We start from the raw sequence: 23,567 nt of genomic DNA, 5'->3' as shown, positions 1-23,567 counted from the left end.
TGGTAGCCTGCGACTGTACTTCATGTCTTAACGGGACATGCTGTGAGGGTTTAATAACAACATATCAAAAACCCTGGGCTAAGTGTATACCCAGCTCTTTCCCCTAGTAGTTGCTGGTGAGGCCCAGACACAAAAGACGGCCTGGAGGGCAGTTCCCACTTGACGATCCACACTGTTTTTCATCCTTCTATATAAACTCGCTTTACATTTCACATTTACAGCTGGAACCTGGCCTTGTGGGTCACAGGTAAGACCTGTGTGGCAGCAGGCATCCAGACGGTGTCACGTGAGCCGCAGGTTATAGGGAGGACAGACGTCAAGGTTGTCCCTTCACAATATTTATGTACAGGCTAAACACCACACTCTGAATTTACCATGTGGACACTGATTTCATACATTTATTGGCATTGTCCAAAATATTGTTTTATTCTTTAATGGAAAAAAGCTATTAATATTCAAATGAAAAGGGTCACATTAAAAAACCTGTATGTAAGAAACAGCCTCCAAGAACATCCAAGCAGCAAGTCAGAGGGAGAGAAAAACGCTTCAACAGCCCATCCGTTTTCTTCAAAATATTACTTGACAGGATACAACTCATTTCACTGGCTACGACAATTCATAGAATTTTTCATTGTTTTCTTGAGACGCAAAAGTTCACTGTTGCAGTGTTTTCAAATGACCAGTCAAGGGTTAACTTCTCGGTTAAAAAGGCCACTGGTAGGTTCCTTGGACTGGAAAGGACGTTCCTTCACCACAGGAAAATCTGCTCCCAAGAAAAGAAAGCTGAAGTCTTTGTGGAGCCTCTCACAATTCATCTTTCTCCAGGTCGTCCAGCTCCACGTCACTCAGGTCAATGTCATCTTCCACGGGAAGCTGTGGGACAGAAAACCAAGGTCAGGCCCTGCAGGGTCTACACAGAGCCACAGGCAGGCGACCCTGAAGTCTGACGTCTCCCTTCACACAGTCAGGCCTGCAGGGTCTATGTAGAACCACAGGGAGGATGACGCTGAAGTCTGACGTCTCACGTCACAGAGCAGTACACTTCTAGCAGTGCTCTGAGCACAACAGCTTTTGCTCACCCAGCTCCTGCTTTTAACCCTGCCTATCAGTACAGAGAGAAAACTAACAGTGATTTAACTTGTCCTTTGTGGAGGATGGGCAGAAATGTACTGGAATATATTTAATTTCAAAGCCTGAATTTTGCACTTCTCTCAGAGTTACTGAATTCCAAGTTAAATGTTCACTTGAGGGCTGGTGGGAAAGCAACCTCAGTGAATTTCTCCGGCTGTTTGAGGCATGAACATCCAGTGCTGCACCCGACGACAGGGAGGACGGGACGAAGGGCCTACAAGCCCAAGAAACCGACACTTCAAGGCCAGGCTCATGTCAAAGCTCAGGTCTGAGGGAGGGGACTTGGGTCACAAGCAGCAAAGCTGGGTCGGGAAAGTCAGAGGCAGGACGGAAGCCCCGAGTCCTGCTCATGGCTCAGCTGCCCTCAGGACTCACCTCACCGTCCTTGCCATCCCAGGGCTCCCTGGTGCTGATGGTGGGGAAAGCACCACCGCCTACAGGCGCCGTAGATCCACGCCCGAAAGACAGCTCCCTGAGGGGAAGATGAGAAGATGTGTGTTAACAATGGACGGTTGGTGCCAGTGAAGAAACTACTCTTTGCTCCTGAGAAGTACTTCACGAACTATCTTTTCCATCAGGCACAACAATGTCACTGTATGACAATATAATGCAATTCCTGAGGAAGGCTCTGGCAGCAGATAAAGCCCGTTACTACCAGTAATTTGAAAAACAGCGCAAACGTATCTTGCCAAAATACAAGTAAGTAAAAAACGATCAAAGTTGATCTAGACATGGGTTAGACCAGAATAATACTTGATTAACAAAATTCCACACTAACTTTAGAACCCAAGAAGGTTTCTCAGTACGGCCACTTTCCAAGTTCTGGGCCAGGGAGTCACTTTCCCACCATTCCCTGAACTGCTGTATGGGCAGAACAGAGGGCTTCCGCACAGTCAGTCAGACCCTGCGGGTACCAGACTCACGCAGGCTGGTACCCAGGATGGCTCAATGCCAAGTGCACAGGATGGCAAAGGGGCCCGAGAGGAGAAAAGTGGTAGGATCACTTGCTAAGTAAAAGACTTCCATTGCACAGGAAGATGATTCCAAAGCTCTAATTTATGTACATTTATGCTCTGAAATGTGAAAGAGAAAATTACTCCACTTATTGCATACTCTAGCATAATCTAGTTTGGAACCATTACCACAAAAGAACCAAGTAAACAGTTTGACAAAACAAAAACAACTCAAAGAAGGAAGACGTTACCTGAGAAACTCATTAATGCCTTGCTCACTGAACGATCCCTTTAGGAGAGCAAATTTCATCTTGCGTGCGTTAATAGCTGCCATAGCAGGGTATCCAAACCCTCCAATCCCCAGCGCATTCTCTAGTTCAGATTGGGCTCCAGCTTCTGTCCACAGCCACCTAGAAAAGTGGATTGATTTTTAGGGTAAAGATCCCTTTTGAATTAATTAGAACCCTATTAGCAGACATTAATTAAAGAACAAAAGATTACACATCAAATCATTTACAGAATGAGATGGGTATAGAAAAAAAAAATCAAAAACTAAAGATGAGTTTTTTAAATAACATGTTCCAGATGTGCTCCTAAGTAACCTTGGTTCCTCTCCTGTTTCCTACACCCTAACCCTAAATGGACTGGTCTACCTACAGGACCATTTCTCCTCCCAGTCCAATAAACCTGATGAATTTTCTCTGTTACCTGAAATCCTATCAGTATCATTTGGGGTTATTGATGTTCTTTGGGCACGTAACAACTTTAAAAAAAAAAAAAGTTAAGGATATGTCATAATTCACACATGTAAAAAATGCTCAACCAGACTTCGTGGGTAGCACAGTAGCTAAGAATCTGCCTGCCAATGAACACAGGTTCAATCCCTGGTACAGGAAGACACCACATGGCGCGGAGCAACTACGCCCATTGTCACCACTACTGAGTCTACATGCTGCAACCATTGAAGCCTGTGTCCCTAGGCTCGTGCTCCCCAACAAGAAAAGCCACTGCATTGCGAAGGCTGCCCACCGTCAGCTCCCTCTACTCATACAGGGGTGAAAGACAAGGAACCTGGGCACACGGCCTCCTGCAAGCACACGCTAAACTAAGAGAGGCTGTGCAAGGCCTCTGTGTGAGACCTGTACCCACGTGGTACCTGGGACAGCAGTGGAGATGGAGTACATAGAGCAGAAAGATGATACAGTGGAAACAAGAGACGAGCTTTGTTCTAAACATTTGCCAACGTCCGGCCCTCACACAGAAGAAGGTAAAGAAACATGCCTCTATTTCTGTCTTTATCTAGCCTTCAAGGCTGTGCTAGAATTTAGAATTCAGCTGTTACTAATTGTTTTTGCTTGCTAGCCGAGGACTCCAACCACCATTAGAACATGATTCCTATAAGAAAAAAGTGTACCATGGTACAAATAAGATACTTGCGTTGATTTGTTTCTTCCTAGGTGGTAATTATTTTTATATACTAAAAAAACACCGGAAGATGAGCCCCTCAGGTCAGCAGGTGTCCAATATGCTACCAGGGATGAGAGGAGAAACAGCTCCAGAAGGAATGAAGAGGCTGGGCCAAAGTGGAAACAACGCTCAGTTGTGGATGTGTCTGGTGGTAAAAGTAAAGTCTGATGCTATAAAGAACAATATTACATAGGCACCTGGAGTGTTAGGTCCATGAATCAAGGTAAACTGGATGTGGTCAAGCAGGAGATGGCAAGAGTGAACATCAACCATCTTAGGAATCAGTGAACTAAAATGGACTGGAATGGGCGAATTTAATTCAGATGACCATTATATCTAGTACTATGGGCAAGGATCCCTTAGAAGAAATGGAGTAGCCATCATAGTCAACAAGAGAGTTCAAAATGCAGTACTTGGATGCAATCTCAAAAACAACAGAAGGATGTTGGTTCATTTCCAAGGCAAATCATTCAACATCACAGTAATCCAAGTCTATGCCCTAACCACTAATGCCAAAGAAGCTGAAGTGGACCAGTTCTACAAAGACCTACAAAACCTTCTAGAACTAACACCCAAAAAAGATGTCCTTTTCATCACAGGGGATTGGAATGCAAAAGTAGGAAGTCAAGAGATACCTGGAGTAACAGGCACGTCTGGCCTTGAAGTACAAACTGAAGCAGGGCAAAGGCTAACTAACAGTTTTGTCAGAATACACTGGTCATGGCAAACACCCCATTCCAACAACAAGAGACAACTCTACACATGGACATCACCAGATAGTCAATACCAAAATTAGACTGATCATCTTCTTTGCAGCCAAAGATGGAGAAGCTCTATACAGTCAGCAAAAACAAGACTGGAAGGGACTGGCTCAGATTATGAGCTCCTTATTACAAAATTCAGACTTAAACTGAAGAAAGCAGGGAAAACCACCAGGCCATTTGGCTATGATCTAAACCAAATCACTTATGATTATACAGTGGAGGTGATGAACAGATTCAAGAGATCAGATCTGGTAGACAGAGTACCTGAAGAATTATGGATGGAGGTACTATATAATACTGTACAGAAGGTGATGACCAAGATCATCTCTAAGAAAAAGAAATGCAAGAAGGCAAAGTGATTGTCTCAGGAGACTTTACAAATAGCTGAGAAAAGAAGCAAAGCAAAAGACAAAGAAGAAAAGGAAAGACAACCCAATTGAATGCAGAGTTCCAGAGAATAGCAAGGGGGAGATAAAAAGCCTTCTTAAGTGAAGACTGCAAAGAAATAGAGGAAAACAATAGAATGAGAAAGACTAGAGATCTCTTGAAGAAAACTGGAGATAACAAGGGAATATTTCATACAATGATGGGCACAATAAAGGACAAAAACAGCAAGAACCTAACAGAATGAAGACAATGTGGCACGAATACACAGAAGAACTATACAAAACCTTAATGACCTGGATAACCACAAGGGTGTGGTCATTCATCTAGAGCCAGGCATCCTGGAGTGTGAGGTCAAGTGGGCCTTAGGAAGCATCACTATGAACAAAGCTAGTGGAGATGATGGAATTCCAGCTGAGCTATTTCAAATCCTAAAAGATGATGCCGTGAAACTGATGCACTTAATATGCCAGCAAATTTGGAAAACTCAGCCGTGGCCACACGACTAGAAAAGGTCAGTCTTCATTTCAATCCCAAAAAAGGCAATGACAAAGAATGTTCAAATCATCATACAACTGTGCTCATTTCACATGCCAGCAACGTCATGTTCAAAATCCTTCAAAGGCAGACTTTGGCAGTACATGAACCGAGAACTTCCAGATGTACCAGCTGGATTTAGAAAAGGCAGAAGAACCAGAGATCAAACTGCCAACATCTGTTGGATCACAGAAAAAGCAAGGGACTTCCTCTGCTTCATTGACTACGTTAAAGCCTTTGACTGTGTGGATCACAACAAACTGTGGAAAATTCTTAAAGAGATGGGAATACCAGATCACCTTACCTGCCTCCTGAGAAACTTGTATGCAGGTAAGAAGCAATAGTGAGGACCAGACATGGAACAAAGGACTGGTTCAAAATTAGGAAAGGAGAACGTCAAGGCTGTATATTGTCACCCTGCTTCTTTAACTTAAATACAAAGTATATCATGTGAAATGCCGGCTAGAGGAATCCCAAGATGGAATCAAGATTGCAAGAAGTATCAACATTAGATAGGGAGATACCTAAGATACCACTCTTAAGGGCAGAAAGTGAAGAGGAACCAAAGAGCCTCTTGATGAGGGTAAAAGCGAAGAGTGAAAATGCTACCTTGAAACTCAATATTCAAAAAACTTAAGATCACGGCATCTGGTCCCATCACTTTAAAGTGTAAACAGTGACAGATTTTATCTTCTTGGGCTCCAAAATCACTGTGAAATGTGACTTCAGCCATGAAATTAAAGGACGCTTGCTCCTTGGAAGGAAAACTAGGACAAACTTAGACAGTATATTAAAAAAGAGAGATACCACTTCGCTGACAAAGGTCCATATTGTCAAAGCTATGTTTTTTTCCAGTAGTCATGTAGATGTGAGAGTTGGACCAAAAGAAGGCTGAGGGCCAAAGAACTGATGCTTTCGAACTGTGGTGCTGGAGAAGATTCTTCAGAGTTCCTTGGACAGCAAGGAGATCAAACCAGCCAATCCTAAAGGAAATCAACCCTGAATACTCATTGGAAGGACTGATGCTGAAGGTGAATTTCTAATACCCTGGCCATCTAATGTGAAGAGCTAACTCACTGAAAAGACCCTGATGCTGGGAATGACTGAAGGCAGGCGGAGAAGGGGATGACAGAGGATGAGATGGTTGGATGGCATCACCGACTCGATGGCCATGAGTTTGAGCAAACTCTGAGAGATGGCAAAGGACAGGGAAGACTGGCGTACTGCAGTCCATGGGATCAGAGTTGGATGCGACTTAGCAACGAACAACAAAAAACACACCAACGTGAGCAGAGGAACACGGACTACAGGAAACACTGAGGGAACCACGTTCAGGCAGCACTACACTCTCCTTCCCAAACGATCCTGGGACAGTTTGATAACTCACCCCCACATTTTCTTCTTGTATTTGTCTGCCAACTTCAGAAGAACTTCCAAGTAAGAATTTCTGCCCGCAGCTCCTGATTTAAAGACAAAGATTTTACAGGTAAAAAGAAAGGAGTTGGTAAAGTAATTCCATCTATTAAGTGTTCTCTATTAAGTGTCATCTATTAAGTGAGCAGGCAGCACAGAACTAATGGAGAGCGAGCCCCCACTGGCCATACCCGTGTCAAGAATGTGCGGCAGCACAGCCACAACGCAGAGCTGATGCTCCTCACATGTCTTCTTGGCGACGTCCTCGTTGATGATCTGCGGGGCCCAGAACACAATGGGTGTTGGAAGACCATGTGACACAGAACCCACAGGTCTGCTTGAACAGACTGGGCACCGTCATGCTTATTGAAGAGCAAAGTAATTCAAGAGCTAGATAAGGCTCTTCCCAAATAATACTTCCTGTGTGTGCTACAGAAACACGAACCAGAATTCCGTTTTTATCTCTTAGCCATCTATCTGCAGTGGGGGTGAGCCATTTGTATGCACACATGGTCTCTGAAATCAGGATGCCTGGGCACAGCCTTGCTCTGACGTTTAGTTGTTTAGACAGGTAAGAAAGACATTAACATGTATTATATATTCTCATGGATTTGAGGCTTTCTTTGCTTCTTCCTCATATGCAAAATGGAGATAAAAACAGTATCCACCTGTAAGTGTTCACAGGAGAATTAAATGAGAAAAATCTACATAAAGGAACAGTGCTCATCACATGGCCAGGTGCTCAATAAATGTTAGCTATTATTTTGAGAATGATAAATGAAAGACTGGATTTAATTTTAATGAAGCGAAGGTACCTGTTGCTTACAGTGCAATTACTTTCGTACTGAAAGTTATGAAAAGCTGCCAATTTACAAGACAAGTTCTCCCCATCTGAAAGTACAAAAACACTCTGAAGAGAACAATTAAAAAAGAGAAAGAGCTAATTGGCAAAGACAGAAAATGTCTTTACTGCTTTAGTGTGGTCTTTCATCAGACTGGAAAAACTCTCCTTAGTACAGGAGATGAAAAGGTTTACCTCAAGCAGCTCAGGAGGTGGAGCGTTATCAGAAAACAGATCAAGGGCCCGGGAAACAATGTCGGATCTCGTGCGTCCCCCGTCGTAATCCACAGGAGACTCACCTTTCTGAAATATCTTGATTGTAGGGAATCCCCTAATCTATTAAAAATTAAAATTTTGTTGCTGTTTGTTACAAAGTCATGTCTGACTCTTTGCGACCCCCATGGACTGTAGCCCGCTGGGCTCTGTGGTATTTCCCAGGCAAAAATACTAGAGTAGGTTGTCATTTCCTCCTCCAGGAGATCTTCCCAACCCAGGGATCAAACCCACATCTCCTGCATTGGCAGGTGAATTCTTTACCACTGAGCTACTAGGGAAGCCCCCAAAATAAAATATCAGAGTAGAAATCAAATTAATATTTAATAATAAATAAGATGATCTTTATGGCTAAAACTACTTTATAGGTAATTTAATGTAACAAAAACACTCCCTGGCCTGCATCAGTGTCTAAGGGGCAGCATGGTCTATCAGTCAGGGGATATTAACAGTCTCACTGCCAGGCTTAGCCAAATCTTATTCAAACGCTGGACATACATCAATATAGTAATATATGTGCTCGAGAACAAAGGGACCAACTTCAGAAGCTGTATGAGTAACCTGTGAAAGCCTGGGGTCACATTAAGCCCATAGGCAGTGCAATGCTGAAAGCAAAACCAAGAAACCTCAACAGTCTTGAGTCCCAGATTTACTGGTTAAGATAGTGAATGATTTCATTTCTTCATTACAAAATGGCTAAATTCCCCTCCCACCTCCTAGGGAAGCCAGGAATACACGATGGAGTGACAGTTGAAAGCAGCGTGTTTCACAGAGAAACCAGCCTCCCAAGCACACTCACCCCGTATCGGCTGGCGAGAACCTGGTTCACAGTGGCATCCACAGCTGCGAGTTTCACTTTGCCTTTGGTTTGCTCTTTCACCTCTGTAGCGGCCGCGGCCCATTCTGGCTCTAGGCTACAGAAAACACCCTGCACTTTAAAAGGGTATGCCAACTCTAGGCACACATACTTTAACTGCTGCGCACATTTCCATCCAGTCCAGTGAAATCACACTTGGGAAACACTCCGTGTGCAGCTTTATGAAAGCTGTGACGCCCCACCCTCCCACATTCACTTCCCCATCCTTCATCCATCATGCCCCTCCCAACCCTGGATGCCAGCTCCCTGCTCATCTCTGAAAACATGACAGAGGAAACACTCGGCACAAATGCTGAGGGTTAACATTCACATAGAGCCGGAACTTTGGGGGAGAACATCTTGGGGATCACCTATGACCTGATTCAGCTCTTCAGAAGTGAGCCAGGTGAAGAGACTAAAAGCACTATGACTTAAAAAAGTATCTGGTACAAAGCACTTACTTTTTGCAGTGTCCACACCAGGGAGCATAAAACTCAACCATCCAAACATCTTCACTGTCAAGGACATTCTTGTCAAAGTTGTCGTCTGTCAGCTCAATCACGTCCTTCTTACTTGAACTGTCACCTCTGCCCTGTCATTTGTGACATTAAACCTTAGGTTACAACTTGGCCAAAAAGAACACTATCACCATTCTAAATATACATATAGCAATAATCAATTCTACATCTTAACAAAGTTTTGAATTCTTCTTTCAAGTGAAAACTATTTTACTCAGATAGGGAACATTCCTTAGTATTATTATTCTTTTTACCTGGCAAACAGTATTTACTTTCAAAGAATTACCAGTACACTGAGTATCACATCTAACGTGCACCTGAACTCTGTTTTTGCTACCTTCATTAAGAGAAACCCCAGCGTGGCTCACAGAACCACCGTAGTAACACTGTTCTCATTCAGAACCACACTGGTTCATCCTGGATACCTACAGTTCAGATAAACTCCCTACTACTTGAGAAAGCTAAAAACAACACTTAACCCTCTTATCTTTTCAAAGCATTTTCTTTAATACTAAACCTATAAAGCAGTCAGAATTGATATAATGCTTTCTGTTGCCTGGATGAAAAGCCATCAGTGTTGGAAAGACAACCTGTGCTCATTAAATGTCTTAAGTTTGAGAAAAAAGGCATGAAATCTCTGGTAAGCTAGGTCTGTATAAAGAAGCTACTCTTACTGGTCTCCTAGGAGTGAAGGGCTGTTTTTATTATGTGTGCAGGCAGACCTTGGAGATCCTGTTGGTTTGGTTCCAGACCACTGCAGTAAAGCAAGCATCGCAATAAAGCAACTCATGAATTTCTTGGGTTTCCTGGTGCACATAAAAGTTATGTTCACACTATATTGTAGCCTATAATTTTCATATCGTAGTCTATTCAGTGTGCAATAGCATTATGTCTAAAAGACAATAAATATCTTAATTCAAAAATATGTTAGTGCTAAAAAATGCTAACCCTCATTTGAGTCTCTAGCAAGTCATAAACTTCTGTGTAATAGCAACATCAAAGATCATAGATGACCATAATTATAACAAAAAACTTTTGAAATACTCCAAGAATTACCAAAATGTGACAGGATGAGCAAACGCTATTGAAAAAATGGCACCGATAGACTTGCTTGATGCAGGGTTGCCACAAATCTTCACTTTGTAAAAAATGCAATGATTTGAGAAGTGCAATACAATGAGATGTGCCTGCATGTGTCAGGAAGAATTCAATGCCTTTTCACAAAAACATAAGTACATCATGGTTAAAATCCACATTTCATACAAGGAGATCTAATATATCCATCTATAGAACAGGAATCTTCTTCCCTATCCAACTGTGTATGTGTGTGTGTGCATGCATGCTCAGTTGTGTCTGACTCTTTCTGGCCCCAGCAGGCTTGCTTCTCTGTCCATGGGATTTTCCAGGGAAGAATACTGGAGTAGGTTGCCATTTCCTACTCCAGGATATCTTCCTGACTTAGGGACTGAACCAACATCTCTTGTGTCTCCTGCATTGGCAGGCATTCTTTACCACTAGCACCACCTTGGCTCTCTATCCAATTATGTATGAATAAAACGTCCAGGGATTTCAGCCTGACTGCCCCAGACACAGGCCAAGAGGCCATCCAAATTTCATCCGTGTTTGCCCTGGACGAGAGCGTATCTCCCTCTCACCACTTTGGAACTACAAACACCATGGAGGCCCAAGTTCAGCTTCTGGGGCCTGAAGCTCTTTCTTGCTGTCTTCCAACTCTTCTACTTAGGCCCAGGGCTAAGGAAGCCATTGCGGGGCCTGGTTCTTGGCCTGCAGCTCAGCTGTGGTGGACACCCCAGGGCCGACTGGCTAGGAACAGAGACCTCAGTGGGCACACGAGCAGCTCTGACTCCCTCTGCAGTCAATTGACTCAATCTCCTCTTATTATTATTATTTTTTAAACTCAAAGTCCACCAATTTAAACCACTTTTAAAAACAATCATCTTCTTTGCAGAGTTTCCTTGGTGGCTCAGCTGGTAAAGAATCTGCTCACAATGTGGGAGACCTGGGTTCGATCTCTGGGTTGGGAAGATCCCCTGGAGAAGGGAACAGCTACCCACTCCAGTATTCTGGCCTGGGGAATTCCATGGACTAGTGCATGGGCTTGCAAAGAGTTGGACACAACTGAGCGACTTCCATTTTCATGCCCAGTTTACAATCAGGCTTCAAGATCGTGACACACGTTAAAAACTGACATTATACAGAGACTTACTTGTTTTCCAGAGCTGTAGCCACTGCCCCGGCCGCCAAGGCGGTCTTTCACAAGCTGGCGCAGAGCACTGAGGGCAGCGTCCACGATGGCCTCACCAGTTCTGCCACCTGCAGGGAGATAGGGGCATCAGGTGAACAGCAGTGGGCAGGCTGAGTGTTTATATCTGATGCTAGCTAAAGACTGGAACAGACATGTCTGTCAGCTTCATCTGGTGTTCAAATAGACCTAACAACTCGAGTGTCTTTAAGACAGGACCAGTTTCTTCTAGGATGTTATTTCCTGCTTAAACTTTACCCTGGGAAAACTAATTCCTCTTCTTCAGTTTTAGGTTTATTAGTGTGAACAAGGACATTCCGTTCACCCACAAACACCATCTACTATTGAGAACAGTTCACTACAATGTCTACTGAATGTGTAACATGTACACAGATTTAAAAGGTTATCTAGTTAACAGAGCAGGATAAATTTCTAAACACAAAGTACCAATGAGGGGAATGGAAAAAACTATTTAAATGAGACTAATGGACAGAAAGGACTGGACAAAGGAGGATACGAGGCATCTGAAGCTAAGAAACTAGAAAGCAACCTACTTCCTTCTACCTTGTTTAAAACACAGTTATTCTGGGCTTTGAGGTTCTGTAGCTGAACTTGCTCTTAATTTCAATCCCTGTATTTCCAACAGTGACAACAGCCTTGAGAAGTTTACCAAAAGCTATGTGCTCAAGAACAAGTCAGGAGACTCTTGATTTACTCAGAAGAAAGTGGACAATATATGCCTTGAAATTATCAGAGTTCAAAGGCAAAACTAATAAAATCGCTTCAGAAAGTTTTTTCTTTCTTCTTTATTAGAGTTTTCCAATCAAACTGCCCAGGAAGAGATAAAAACTTCTAACACTTCAGACCTGACATTAGAAAGAAAATACAGCACAGCAGCACTCAAGAGTGTGTTCAGATCATCGTCTACTACATCCTGGCTGAGATGTAGTGACCAAGCATGTCGATTACTAAGATAGGCAGGCAGGCAGGCAGACCTCAACATAAAAACAGCCTTCTGCTCCTTATCTACTGCAGACACCCCACTTTCTGAGTTAGTGCCCTTCCCAACAATCTCTACCTAGAAGTACACCAAATCAAGAAATACACTAGGGGAAAAGAGAGGGTTTTCGCATTCCAGACCAAAGGTGAGCAAATTCTTCCTGCAGAAGATCAAACAGTCATTATTTTTGGCTTTGCAGGCCACACTGCTTGTTGTAGCCACTTGACTCTGCTGTCTTACTGTGGAAGTAGCCATAGACAACACCAGTGAAAAAGCATGACAGTGTTTTGAAAACTTATTTACAAAAACAAGCAGCAGACCAAATGCTAACCCCTGCTCTAAACATTCAATTTTCACAAATTAGCAAAATTAAAAAATTATATTCCAAAGCAGAAAAGCAGGTGTTTACTAAGAAAATTGAAACTTTGTTTTATGGAGTTTTAGAGCTATCTTCAATAGGATACCTATTTGTGACCTCTTAAATAACAGGCCAACTCTATAAAAGAACAGCTGACTAAAGTAACATTTAAGTCTTGACAGTCTGGAGCCAGAGTCCTCTCCAGCTGCTTCAGTAACTCACAGCAGATACAACTACCTCATCTATAAAAAGGAGAACATGCAGGACTCCTTCATTATCAACAGTTTAAAAGACTAAATAATAGCTTCAATAATTCAAATACTATATATGTTTACAAGACTTGAAGATTCATGGGCAAAACACTCCACGGTAATATCAACAGTTCAAACTGACTTTCCAGTTACAGGACTTTCTTTTCCCACTCTTATGCTCGAACTCCTAACAGTGAAGGGATGAGCAATTGGAGCAAGAAAACACTTGCAGATCTTTAAAAATACTATATAATTATAGAAACTTATTAAACAGTAAGTAATGAGTAAAATATCTTCTTGTTGTTTAGTTGCTAAGTTGCGTTCAACTCTTTGCGACCCCATGGACTGTAGTCCGTGAGGTTCCTCTGTTCATGAGATTCCCCAGGCAAGAATACTGGGGTGGTTTGTCATTTCCTTCTCCAGATAAAATATTGAGTAACTAGTATTTTTTTTTAAAAACTAACGAGAAAGAGGAAAGCACAAAACATCACTACTCTACCATTGCTAAGACCATGTGGTCTAAGCTAGCATAAACAATAATAATAAAAAAAACCTCTCACCTGTTTGACACGTTTAATCTCTGAGCAACTCAGATGATGTAGGAAATCACAGATCAGGAAATTCAGGCACAAGGCAGGTGAGAAACTTGCAGGCAGCAGGACCAACAGGTTACAGAATCCCAGGTTCTCTATCTGGTCCTACCCACTCATTAGAATTCCAACCAAGGGCATGAAGTAATTAGGAAAAGTTCTTACCCTGATAATCTTCTGGTTTGTTTTTGTTGGATCCAAAAATCTTAATGGTAGGAAATCCCTGAACACCATACTGACCCCCTAGGGACTGATGTTTGTCTGCGTCAACTGCACCAACTTTGACAACATCCTGTGGAAACACAGAAGGAATATCTGTTTTTCTTTCAACCAGAGCAGACTCCACAAGAACCCATCATCTGATGATGCAAACTCAGAGATGAGATAATAAAGGGCAGGGTCCTATTTGCCAACAGAATTGATGACAGCTGTAGCCTGGGAAATCAATCCTAAATGGAGGACTGGACAACAGGCAAGTCAGCCTGTGAGGAAACTCAGCTGCTCCCAGAAATAGCCCGACTAAGCACAATTATGCCACTTCACTGGGAAACAGAATTAACGAAAATAGACAAGACAAAAATTAGAATGTACAGTATCCCCTTGTTCCCTACATAATCTTGGAAGCAGAACAAGAGTACTGGGCTTCAACATGCAAACTGACCTCCTACTGTACATTAAGCCCATTTGCTTAAACTTATTTCAACATACACAGGTGAGCATGAACATCCCAGAAACTCACTTTCAAGGCAGTTGCTGCTTTCTTCCATTCTGGTGTTAACCTCTGGCAGTGGCCACACCTTGCGGGGGATGAAAATACAAGGAAACAGTCAGTCTTTGATTCCAATTCGAGAAACACTCCCCAATGGTCTCCTGAGTGCCATGGACTGGGGGTAGGGGCTTTCAGGGAGAACAGCACTAAAAAAAGACATGATTGGTGACCAGAAGGAGCTCACTGTTGTGATTTCACTACAATCCTTTTTTTTAAAAAATCATAATAAAAAACCTTCCAAATTACTGCTGAGTTAAATTATACTTAAACGGTTTAAACAAATACTATCATTTGTAACTCCATCTCTGAGGGGGAACATCAGTGTTTACCTTGCCGAGTGTGCCTCAAGTGTGGTCTGAGGTCTATGCTAAGCAAAATACAGATTCTGAGACCCCAAGGAATCAGAGTTCCTAGAGAAGGGGTTCAGGAACCTGTCTTTAATAAGTCCCACTAGTGATTCTTCAATCTATTAAGGTTTTATAGCCCCGATATAGTCCAGAATTTTCATCTTTATAGATGAGACGACTGTTTTAGAGCCTGGATCTGTGGGGCCTGCGTCTTAATGTTCTGTAGCTCCCACGGCAGCTTGTGGAGATAAAAGGCACATGGAATCTCAAGTCAGTAAGGCTAAGGAGTGAAAACCTTGACACCACAAGGTGGTGTTAAAAGAACAAGAAGAGTGAGACAGTGACACACAAGGAAAAATATTCTTCATCTTTTAGGTACTAGTACTTGGGAAAAATTACTGTGAAATGTAACACACAGACAAGTGCTTTAAAAAGAAATTATATATACAAAAACCTATCGGTCATCCAGGTTACAGACAGCTGTATTATTTTCATCACTGTGTAATATCCATGTATGAAGACAGCATAGCTAGTTTAACTACAGGTGACTACTTCCTTTTTTAAACAGTCAATTTTCTTCTAATTAGGTCTCTAAGCACCTAATGAGCCAATGCACGTGCCAGGACCATGAAGCGCATTCTTCACACAGGATTTCATTTCATCAGCACAGCCACCCTGCAGGCAGGCTTTGTGGTCATTTTCATTCTACAGATGATGAAACAGAGCCTGAGAAGGTAAGAAACCCTTCCAATGTCACCCAGTGACGGAGCTGCCCGACAGGTCTTCCTGGCTGCAGATCCCACGCTCTTAGTCAGTATGTAACATCACCTTCCATGGGGGCCTAGGCATAATCCAATAGTTTAGAAGTCAAGATCTTTCAGCAAAGTGCCCTGAAATGCTGATTCTACCCACTACCTACACAGTACATTTTGCTATTCAGGTAAGCTACTTGGAAATCGAGGAGTCAAAATTTTACAGGACTTTGTGCCTCTTTAATTTCAATTTGTTCTAACGAAGGTAGGACTTAAATCAGAGATTTTCAGAGTACATACACCCTGTAATTTCAACGTTAAGCAATATAAAGACAGATCAAAATGCCACAAATATAAATATAGCAGCATACCCTATAATTCAGGGGTTTTTCACTGGGGTCCACGGATCTCCAAAGGGCCAGTGGACAAAAACTTAAGGGCTCTGTAAGCTTTGATGGGGGGGAAATCCTCTATTTTCATTAACTTATAATTAAAATTTAGGATTTCTTTCAATAAACAGTAATAACATATCATAGTGGGTTAGTACTTGTGACTCTGTCAAAAATAAAAATCACAGCTATTTTCTCACCACCACTATAGTTGGTGCAAGTTTCTTTCAACATCATTTACGTTCATCACCATTTCAGAATTATGGTAGCTAGCTGTTAAAATCGGAGAAGGCAATGGCACCGCACTCCAGTACTCTTGCCTGGAAAATCCCATGGATGGACGAGCCTGGTAGGCTGCAATCCATGGGGTCGCTAAGAGTCGGACACGACTGAGTGACTTCACTTTCACTTTTCACTTTCATGCACTGGAGAAGGAAATGGCAACCTACTCCAGTGTTCTTGCCTGGAGAATCCCAGGGACGGGGGAGCCTGGTGGGCTGCCGTCTGTGGGGTCGCACAGAGTTGGACACGACTGAAGCGACTTAGCAGCTGTTAAAATCTACTGCTGGACCTTGGTATTTATAGTCTCTGTAAATGAGGACTACAAAACCATACCAAGATTTACTTTGATAGTTTAATAATCTTATTCCAATATTTCAGGTTTCCTTTGTGATCCCATAGCTTTTATTCTATGCATGTAAAACTTTTATTCTTAGGAGGAACTCATAGTCTTCACCAAGCTGCCAAAGTTCAAACACACTGAGAGGTTAAAAGCACACTCTCTAATGAGACATTCTCTCATCCAGGACACTATGAAGCAAAACTTTGCCAGTTAACAATAATAATTAACTACTTGATCCAGAACCTTCTCAAGCATGCTGACCGGTTTTGTTTTGAAATGAGGTGTATTTTCATATACTGCAGCTCCCCCAAAACAAGGTAAATTACTAATGCCATAAATGACAAAAAATATCAAACTTATAAAAGCTGCATACAAAGGCATTCAACAATATTAAGCCTGTAGAACTGCCATTTGTACCTTTACTAAAATGAACGAATCTATACAGAATTCTTATTTGGATAACAAAGAAAAACAAAAGGAATAAAAAGAAAGGTATTAAGATGAACAGTATTTTCATAATGTAGTAACTTAAACTTTTAAAGTAAAGGATTTCACCATGATCTGCTACACTGAACTGGTACTAAGTTTCTAAAACTGTTTTCTTTTTCCAAAGAAAAAACTGAAAAGCAATAAAGGAAAACCTTTCATCAGGCATTGCCTAAAAAGTGCCTGCGCAAGGACGGTCTGCATGAATTCCACTCACTACTCGCCCTGCCTCTCCGAGGACCACTCTGGACCTCCAGTCAGCACCCAGCGCGCCTGCAGATACAGCTGGTGGTGCTCCACCTCCTCCAGGCGCTTGTCACCTGCAGTTTGTAGCAGTGACAGTCTCATGCCTATTCTGCACTGATTCCATTGATCTGTTGCTACACGTTTATTTGTTGGGGCTTTGGTTTTGTTTTCAGTAAGTATTTCAACTACATAAACAAGCAGTGCAATACTGTGTATTTTGACCGTGTAGATGACCCTTGAATAAGGAGAGTTACAGGTGCTGCTGACCTGCTGCAGTCGAAAATCCACATGTAACTTTCTAGTCAGCCCCCTGTATCCACGGATTCAACCACAGCGAATTGTGTAACAATGGAGTACAAATTTGTTGGGGGAAAAAGAAAAGCCCACATTTAAGTGACTTGCGCAGTTGTATCTTCACTGCAGAAGGTTTCTTTTTTCCCCTCAGAAGTAGATGCAAAGCAAGAGAAGAATTTATCTTCAGCCCACTTACATTGTCCTAAAGACCAGCTAAGTGTGTCTTCCTAAAATTCCTTCTTTCTTGCAACTATTAGCTACTTCCAGCATTTTTCTGGAACTGACTCAAACTCTGCACCCTTTAATAGTCAATCAACCTTTTCCCTCTTATGTCTTTTACTTTTTACCATTATGAGATTTCTTTTCATTCGCATTACCTGGATGTGTCCTCTACCTCTTTTAAACCATCAGTAAATTAGGTAAACAAGATGGCTCAACCGACAACTATTTCATAATTACTTACCATGGAGCATAGAATTCTACAAGCCACAAACTGTCACTCTGAATAACTTCTCGGTTGAAGTTTGAGGGAGTTAATTCAATTACATCATCACTAGACGAATACAGACCATTAACTGTTATAAAGAGGGTACAGCTCATCAGACCTGGAATGACAAGAAACGTACCATCAATAGCAGGGTTCACGCTCTGACTGGAAAAGTTCTTTTCACCTAACCTAGGCCGTTCACACAGAGGACAGCTTGGGTCAGCTCTCTCCTAGCCGCCTCCTTCCTCCACTCCCCCACTTTCAGCCTGGCTACTGTTGGAGCTCCTGGGATTTTACTCTCTCTGGGGCAGTGCTAAACAAGAAGGGAACAGACGGCCCACACCCTCATCTCTTTGAGCTGTGTTGGGAACAGATTTAAATACTATTCTTGGTGCCTTCCCTATGCTAATACCTTCATTCTGTACAACCACACTCTATGAGGCAGGACTATTACTGCCATCTTCTGGGCAAGGGTGCTGAAAAACTGGGACGTTCCATCCAACTCTGAAACCCTGGGTAATCCACCCACTATTTCTTGTGTTATTCAAATGCATTATTAGCATGCTATTTTTATTAAAGCTTTTTGACGGGAAAAATAATTATTTGACTCTTCGACTAGACTGTGACTCTCTTAGGGACAATGATTTTTTTTTAAAGTATCTTTCTTGCTACTAACGTTATCCATGGCATATCATCAGGCACTCACAGCGCTGCTGGATGAGCTCTGAAGGTTCACGTGAACAACTGACAAAGGGAGGGCAGACAGTCTACTGCATTATTAACAATTTAGCCACCCTGTGGACCAAATATATTTCTCTGGCTACTCATATGCCACCTTAGTCACAATTTCATATGCTTACTTTGTAGACAGGATTTAGATTTCATGTGGAACTTTTTAAATAACCCAATGATAAACTTCAAGAATGAGTGCATATTGATGTCAACTGTTATGTTGCTCAATCCTCCACTAAGGCATTCTGAATTTTCAAATCGCTTTCAAATACATTGGATCCACTTGATTTTTCACAGCACTACGAACTAGAACGTGGGAATCATCCTGATTTTGGAAACACTTGCAGATAGAGATTAAATGGCCCATCCACAGTCACACCTAAAACTGGTGGAGCAGCTCTGACTCCTATTTCCAGCTCTATCAATTAGACCATGTTGTCTTTTCAGTTCTCATGCCATGGCCATGAATAACAATCACACTGCTTGAGAACACTGCATCAGAATTACAAATACGACTAGCACTGTAGGAACTTCACCGTGAACTCTACCACATTGTAGGAACTTCACTGCAAACTCTACTAACAGTGATGTGATGCCTCTAAAGGTTATCATGCAATGGGTATGCTCAGATTTGCTTTCTACAGAGTCTTCTGGCTGCAATGTGAACAGGGGATGGAGAATTATCAGGAGAGTGGTTTCACATAAACCGAGGGCAAGATGAAATGAATTATAGTAACAAAGGCTACCGGGAGGTCAAGAAGCCACGGCTGAAAACTGCCTACTGGATATATAATGACAGAGAGGTCCCCAGGGGCCCTGGGCGGTCATGGTAGAGAAGCAAAAGTAAGCAGCAGTCAGGCTGCACAAGGTTAGAGAAAGCAGGAGGGAACAAGCTGGTGAAAACAATACAGTATCTTTTAAAATAGGTTTCTTATAAAGAGCAGGAGACACCAAGTCAACGTGGGATAAAAGGAAGTTTTCTTTTCAAGGATGGGAGTGATTTGAGCATGAAGGGAAGAAATATGTGGAGCAGCAGAGACTACTACAGGGAATAATGGAACAAAATGCCTGAATTACGAGGAGGGGAGTAAACCCAGAGTCAGAGAGAGGGGTATCTTGCCACAGGATGAACTCCTCTTCCATTTCAAGAGGTGGGGAAGGGTGAGTGTGGACGGAGGTCAAGCCAACCAAAGAGAGGCTCCCTTTATAACTGCAGGTCAATACAGCAGCCACTAGCCACACGGGGCTACCCCAAAGGGAGGCGTGCTGGAGGTATAAAAAGCACACTGAATCTCAGAGACTTGATAGGGGAAAAGAGCAAATTATCTCAGTATTTCTGATATTGATTTCCTCGAGATATTTTAGATATAATGAATAAATAAATATATATTAAAATTAATCTCACCGACTTCTTTTTGTCTTTTAAATATGGCTACCAGAAAATTTTAAGTTACCACATAAATTTAGCATTATATTTCTATTGGGTGGTGCCACTTAATAATCTTTTCTTTGCTGCAGAAAAGATCAGAGATGGACACATTCGCTAAAGCAAGTAAATCAAGAACCTAAGTAGAGACCATCCTAATTGTCAGTAAGCTTGAGAATAAAACTGGTCTTGGAAAATCTTATATGGATTTTAAATATATTTATCTTCTTTAAAGAAAAAAATCTGTATGAATTGTTATTTACTCAATATATTGAGCTCCTTGCAAAATTTTCAAAAATAAAGCAAGAAAAAAAACTATCAACAGTCCTGCTTAGAATGAATTATTAATATTTTGGTAGATATTGTAGCTGACATCTCTCTACATCATACAGAGATTTAAATTTTTATATAAATGTCATCTTATTATACATTCCTTTTTGTAACCTTTTTCACTCAAAATAAGTTACATTTTCTACTAAGTAGCCCCCATGTAACCATTTTTAATGGCTGTATCATGTTCCTAATCCACTACTGACATAATTCGATGGTTTCAATATTTTTTTTCTAGTAAGAGGCTAATGCTAAAAATTCTATTTATTCTCAAATAAATTTGATTATTTCCCTAAGAAAAAATCTTATAAGGGAGATGGGGTATGGCTACCATTGTGGTATATGTATCTGTTTAACTAGCCTCCAAAAATTGACACCTCAACTACGAATAACACTTATAAGACACTACATACCGTTAACTCATTTACTCTACATGGTATGTGTCATCATGCCCATTTTTAGCCCAGGAAATGGAAACACAGAAAAGATAACTTGCCTAAGGCCACATAACTAAAGAGTAACTAGGTACCCATCCCCAAATTTTAACCAAAGGACTGGACTCTGCAGGAGTAAACCCCAGAAGGGGCATTCTACAGACTGTGCAGGGGAATCAGGTTCTTTCTCTTCTCCTGTCAATCGGGAGGAACAATGAAGAAGGCACTCTCCTCTTCATGCTGTTCCAAGAAGGTTGGAGTCATTACAGGATGTTTTAATGACTGTTTCACTCATTAAACAGTGATTTTTGTTTAATTGTTCACCTCAGGAATGTGGTAGGAAGATAGGCATGCCTAATGACACTCAGTATAACATAAACTTCAGCTTTTTTCCCTCTAGTAATGGTGCTGGACTTTGGTAACTTTCTATAAAGCGGCCTGGATCTCACAAGAGCACCCTCCCACTATAATGGGTATCAGTGGTAATGTCTTGATAAAGGTTCAATAACTAAATTCTTTAAGAGGCAGTAAGACCTAGTAGGGTCAGAAGGAAATCAAACATGCTACTCCAAAAGCATTAAAAGGTGTACAAAACCCAACAGCAATAACAGCAGTCAGTAACTACCTCCTACAAAAACACTCAGGCCACTTAAAATGATAAGAGTAGGTCAATGTTGATCGATAATGATCTGTTTCTAATATTCACATGGTCATTCCACTCACTGAGAACGAGCACCAATGGGAAATTGGAACATCCAAGTATCTAGAAGCTTTGTGAGCAGATGGTTTTGCCATCTGTGGCCTCCCACTATTCCCCAACAGTAGTTAAGGATGCTATAAATCTACATCAGTAACCTCTCTGTACCTCACCTGCTAGCAAGAGTACATGGTCCCAAAAAAGTCATCTAGAAACCTAGAGGGCGCCCCAAAAGGCTGACTACCTTAAAATGAGTCAACTGAAAGAATCATAGATGCTTTCAGAGCCCTGTCTGAATTCACTTGCAGGCAACTAAACAGAAACTAAGTTTTCGCTCCTCATCTATTATCTCTACAGTAATACGGCAAGTATTTCTATCTTGCTTTCTCTCTTTAGGTGTGTATATATGTGTATATATACACACATATATACACAAATTCTTTAATCCCGAGAACAACGCTAGGGAGTACAAGCCCAGAGTGGTTAAGTAACTAGCTCCCAGTCACCTAGCTAGTAGATTCGGGGGACCGAGGCTGGGACCCATACCTTGCTCTCTGGACCAGCGTGCTCAGGTACCCACTGTTACAGCGCCTTGATTGGGACTAAGAGGGCCCAGGGAAGGAAGGGGATCCTCCATTCACTATTGAAGTCGCTAAGACATTTACCTTAGTCTGGGTTCGATTTAGTTCTGAAAAGTTCAATCACATCTAAAGCGCTCTTACATCGTGAAACCCGCTTTAAGAAGGTACTGGGGCCTTTGAAGGAAACTTCTGATCGATTTCAGGACTGGGTTTTGATATTTCAGGTTTTTCACAAGTGGGAATTCCATAAAACAGGTGGTGAGGGCAAGCTGCAGTATGAGGAGCCTGTGACTCCCCCCGAACACTCGAGGCCCAGAACAAGGTCCCCCTTCCAGGTGCCCCACCCCCATCCCAATACCCAGCCACGGTCAGGGACGAGCCATAGTCGGTCTCGGGGGGCTCGATCGCAGCTCCCGGCCTTCGCTCATACCCCGCCCGCCCCTTCACAAGAGCCCGGCGTCCGGCACTCGGACCCCGGCTCGGGGCTGAACCCAGCGCCCCGGGTTCGCGCTCAGCCTCGGGGCTCTCTCGCGCATACGCTCCACCCCCCACCCCAGCCCAGGTGGGATGCGGTCGCCCCCCGCCAAGGGCTCCCTCACCTTCCCGCGCGCCCCACACGTCTGCTGGAGGGCCAGCGCAGGGTGGGGGCAGGGGAGGGGAAGCTCGGGTCAAGGACAGTCTCAGCTCGCGGAGTTCCCCCACCGCCGCCGGGGCTGCCTCTGCGGCATTCTCCGCGAGGACCCGGCCCGCGACCCTCCTCGCCAGCGCGGGGCCCGGGCAAGGCCAGGCGCCCGCTTGCTCCCCGGGCCTCTCAGGCTGTTCCCCTCACCTCACCCCCCGGCCTCCCAGACGAGGAGGCCCAAGCCTACCAAGCACCAGGCGAGCCATGCTGAGCGCCCGCGCCGCCACACACTTCAGCCGCCGCCTCACCGCCGCGCCGCGCCCCCACCGCCCCTCGTACCGCCCTCGGCTCGCGAGGTAAGCGCGGGGCGGGGCGGCAGAGGCGGGCCGGAAGACGCTCGCCAAGCCGTGGCCGCGGCTTATTGGTCCGGGCAGACTTCGTTCATTTGCATAGCCAATGAGAGGCGGCCGGGTAGAGGTTACCGGTTTGGGTTTTTGCGGGGGCGGGGGTGATGGGCGGAAGGAGGGACTCGCTGGAGGGCGGGGCAAACCAGCTGTCCGCCCCGCCCCCCACCCTTGTGCCTCATGTACCCACAGCCCTGCTTTTCCGTACTTGTTCTTTTTGGGAGTAAAGTCGTTAGTATTGTTTTTCTCTCGGATCCTTACGGTTCTGTCTTTTCCCCACTCGCTTCTAACCAGTCCCTTTCCTTCCTTCATCCCTTGCTTCCCTCCACCTCCCTAATCCTCCACCCATC

The 23,567-nt window shown here is 43.1% G+C and overlaps 1 protein-coding gene across 1 annotated transcript; it reads right to left on the bottom strand.

The window, feature by feature from the left end:
• Nucleotides 1-369: 369 nt before the first annotated feature.
• PDIA6 (protein disulfide isomerase family A member 6) lies at nt 370-23,193 on the bottom strand. Its single transcript, XM_070799137.1, has 13 exons — nt 23,061-23,193; nt 17,968-18,109; nt 14,339-14,396; nt 13,765-13,891; nt 11,365-11,471; nt 9,081-9,211; nt 8,563-8,677; nt 7,686-7,826; nt 6,841-6,925; nt 6,624-6,696; nt 2,336-2,494; nt 1,507-1,603; nt 370-873 (listed from the first exon to the last, which is right to left on the bottom strand). Exons 1-13 carry the CDS (start codon nt 23,077-23,079, stop codon nt 805-807), a joined length of 1,323 nt encoding a protein of 440 aa, XP_070655238.1. The 5' UTR covers nt 23,080-23,193; the 3' UTR covers nt 370-804.
• Nucleotides 23,194-23,567: the final 374 nt, after the last annotated feature.

The sequence above is a fragment of the Bos indicus genome, chromosome 11, assembly GCF_029378745.1.
Source record: "Bos indicus isolate NIAB-ARS_2022 breed Sahiwal x Tharparkar chromosome 11, NIAB-ARS_B.indTharparkar_mat_pri_1.0, whole genome shotgun sequence".
NCBI lineage: Eukaryota > Metazoa > Chordata > Mammalia > Artiodactyla > Bovidae > Bos > Bos indicus.
Note: the sequence above shows the minus strand (reverse complement) of the source record. Positions and strands in the feature narration are given on the sequence as shown.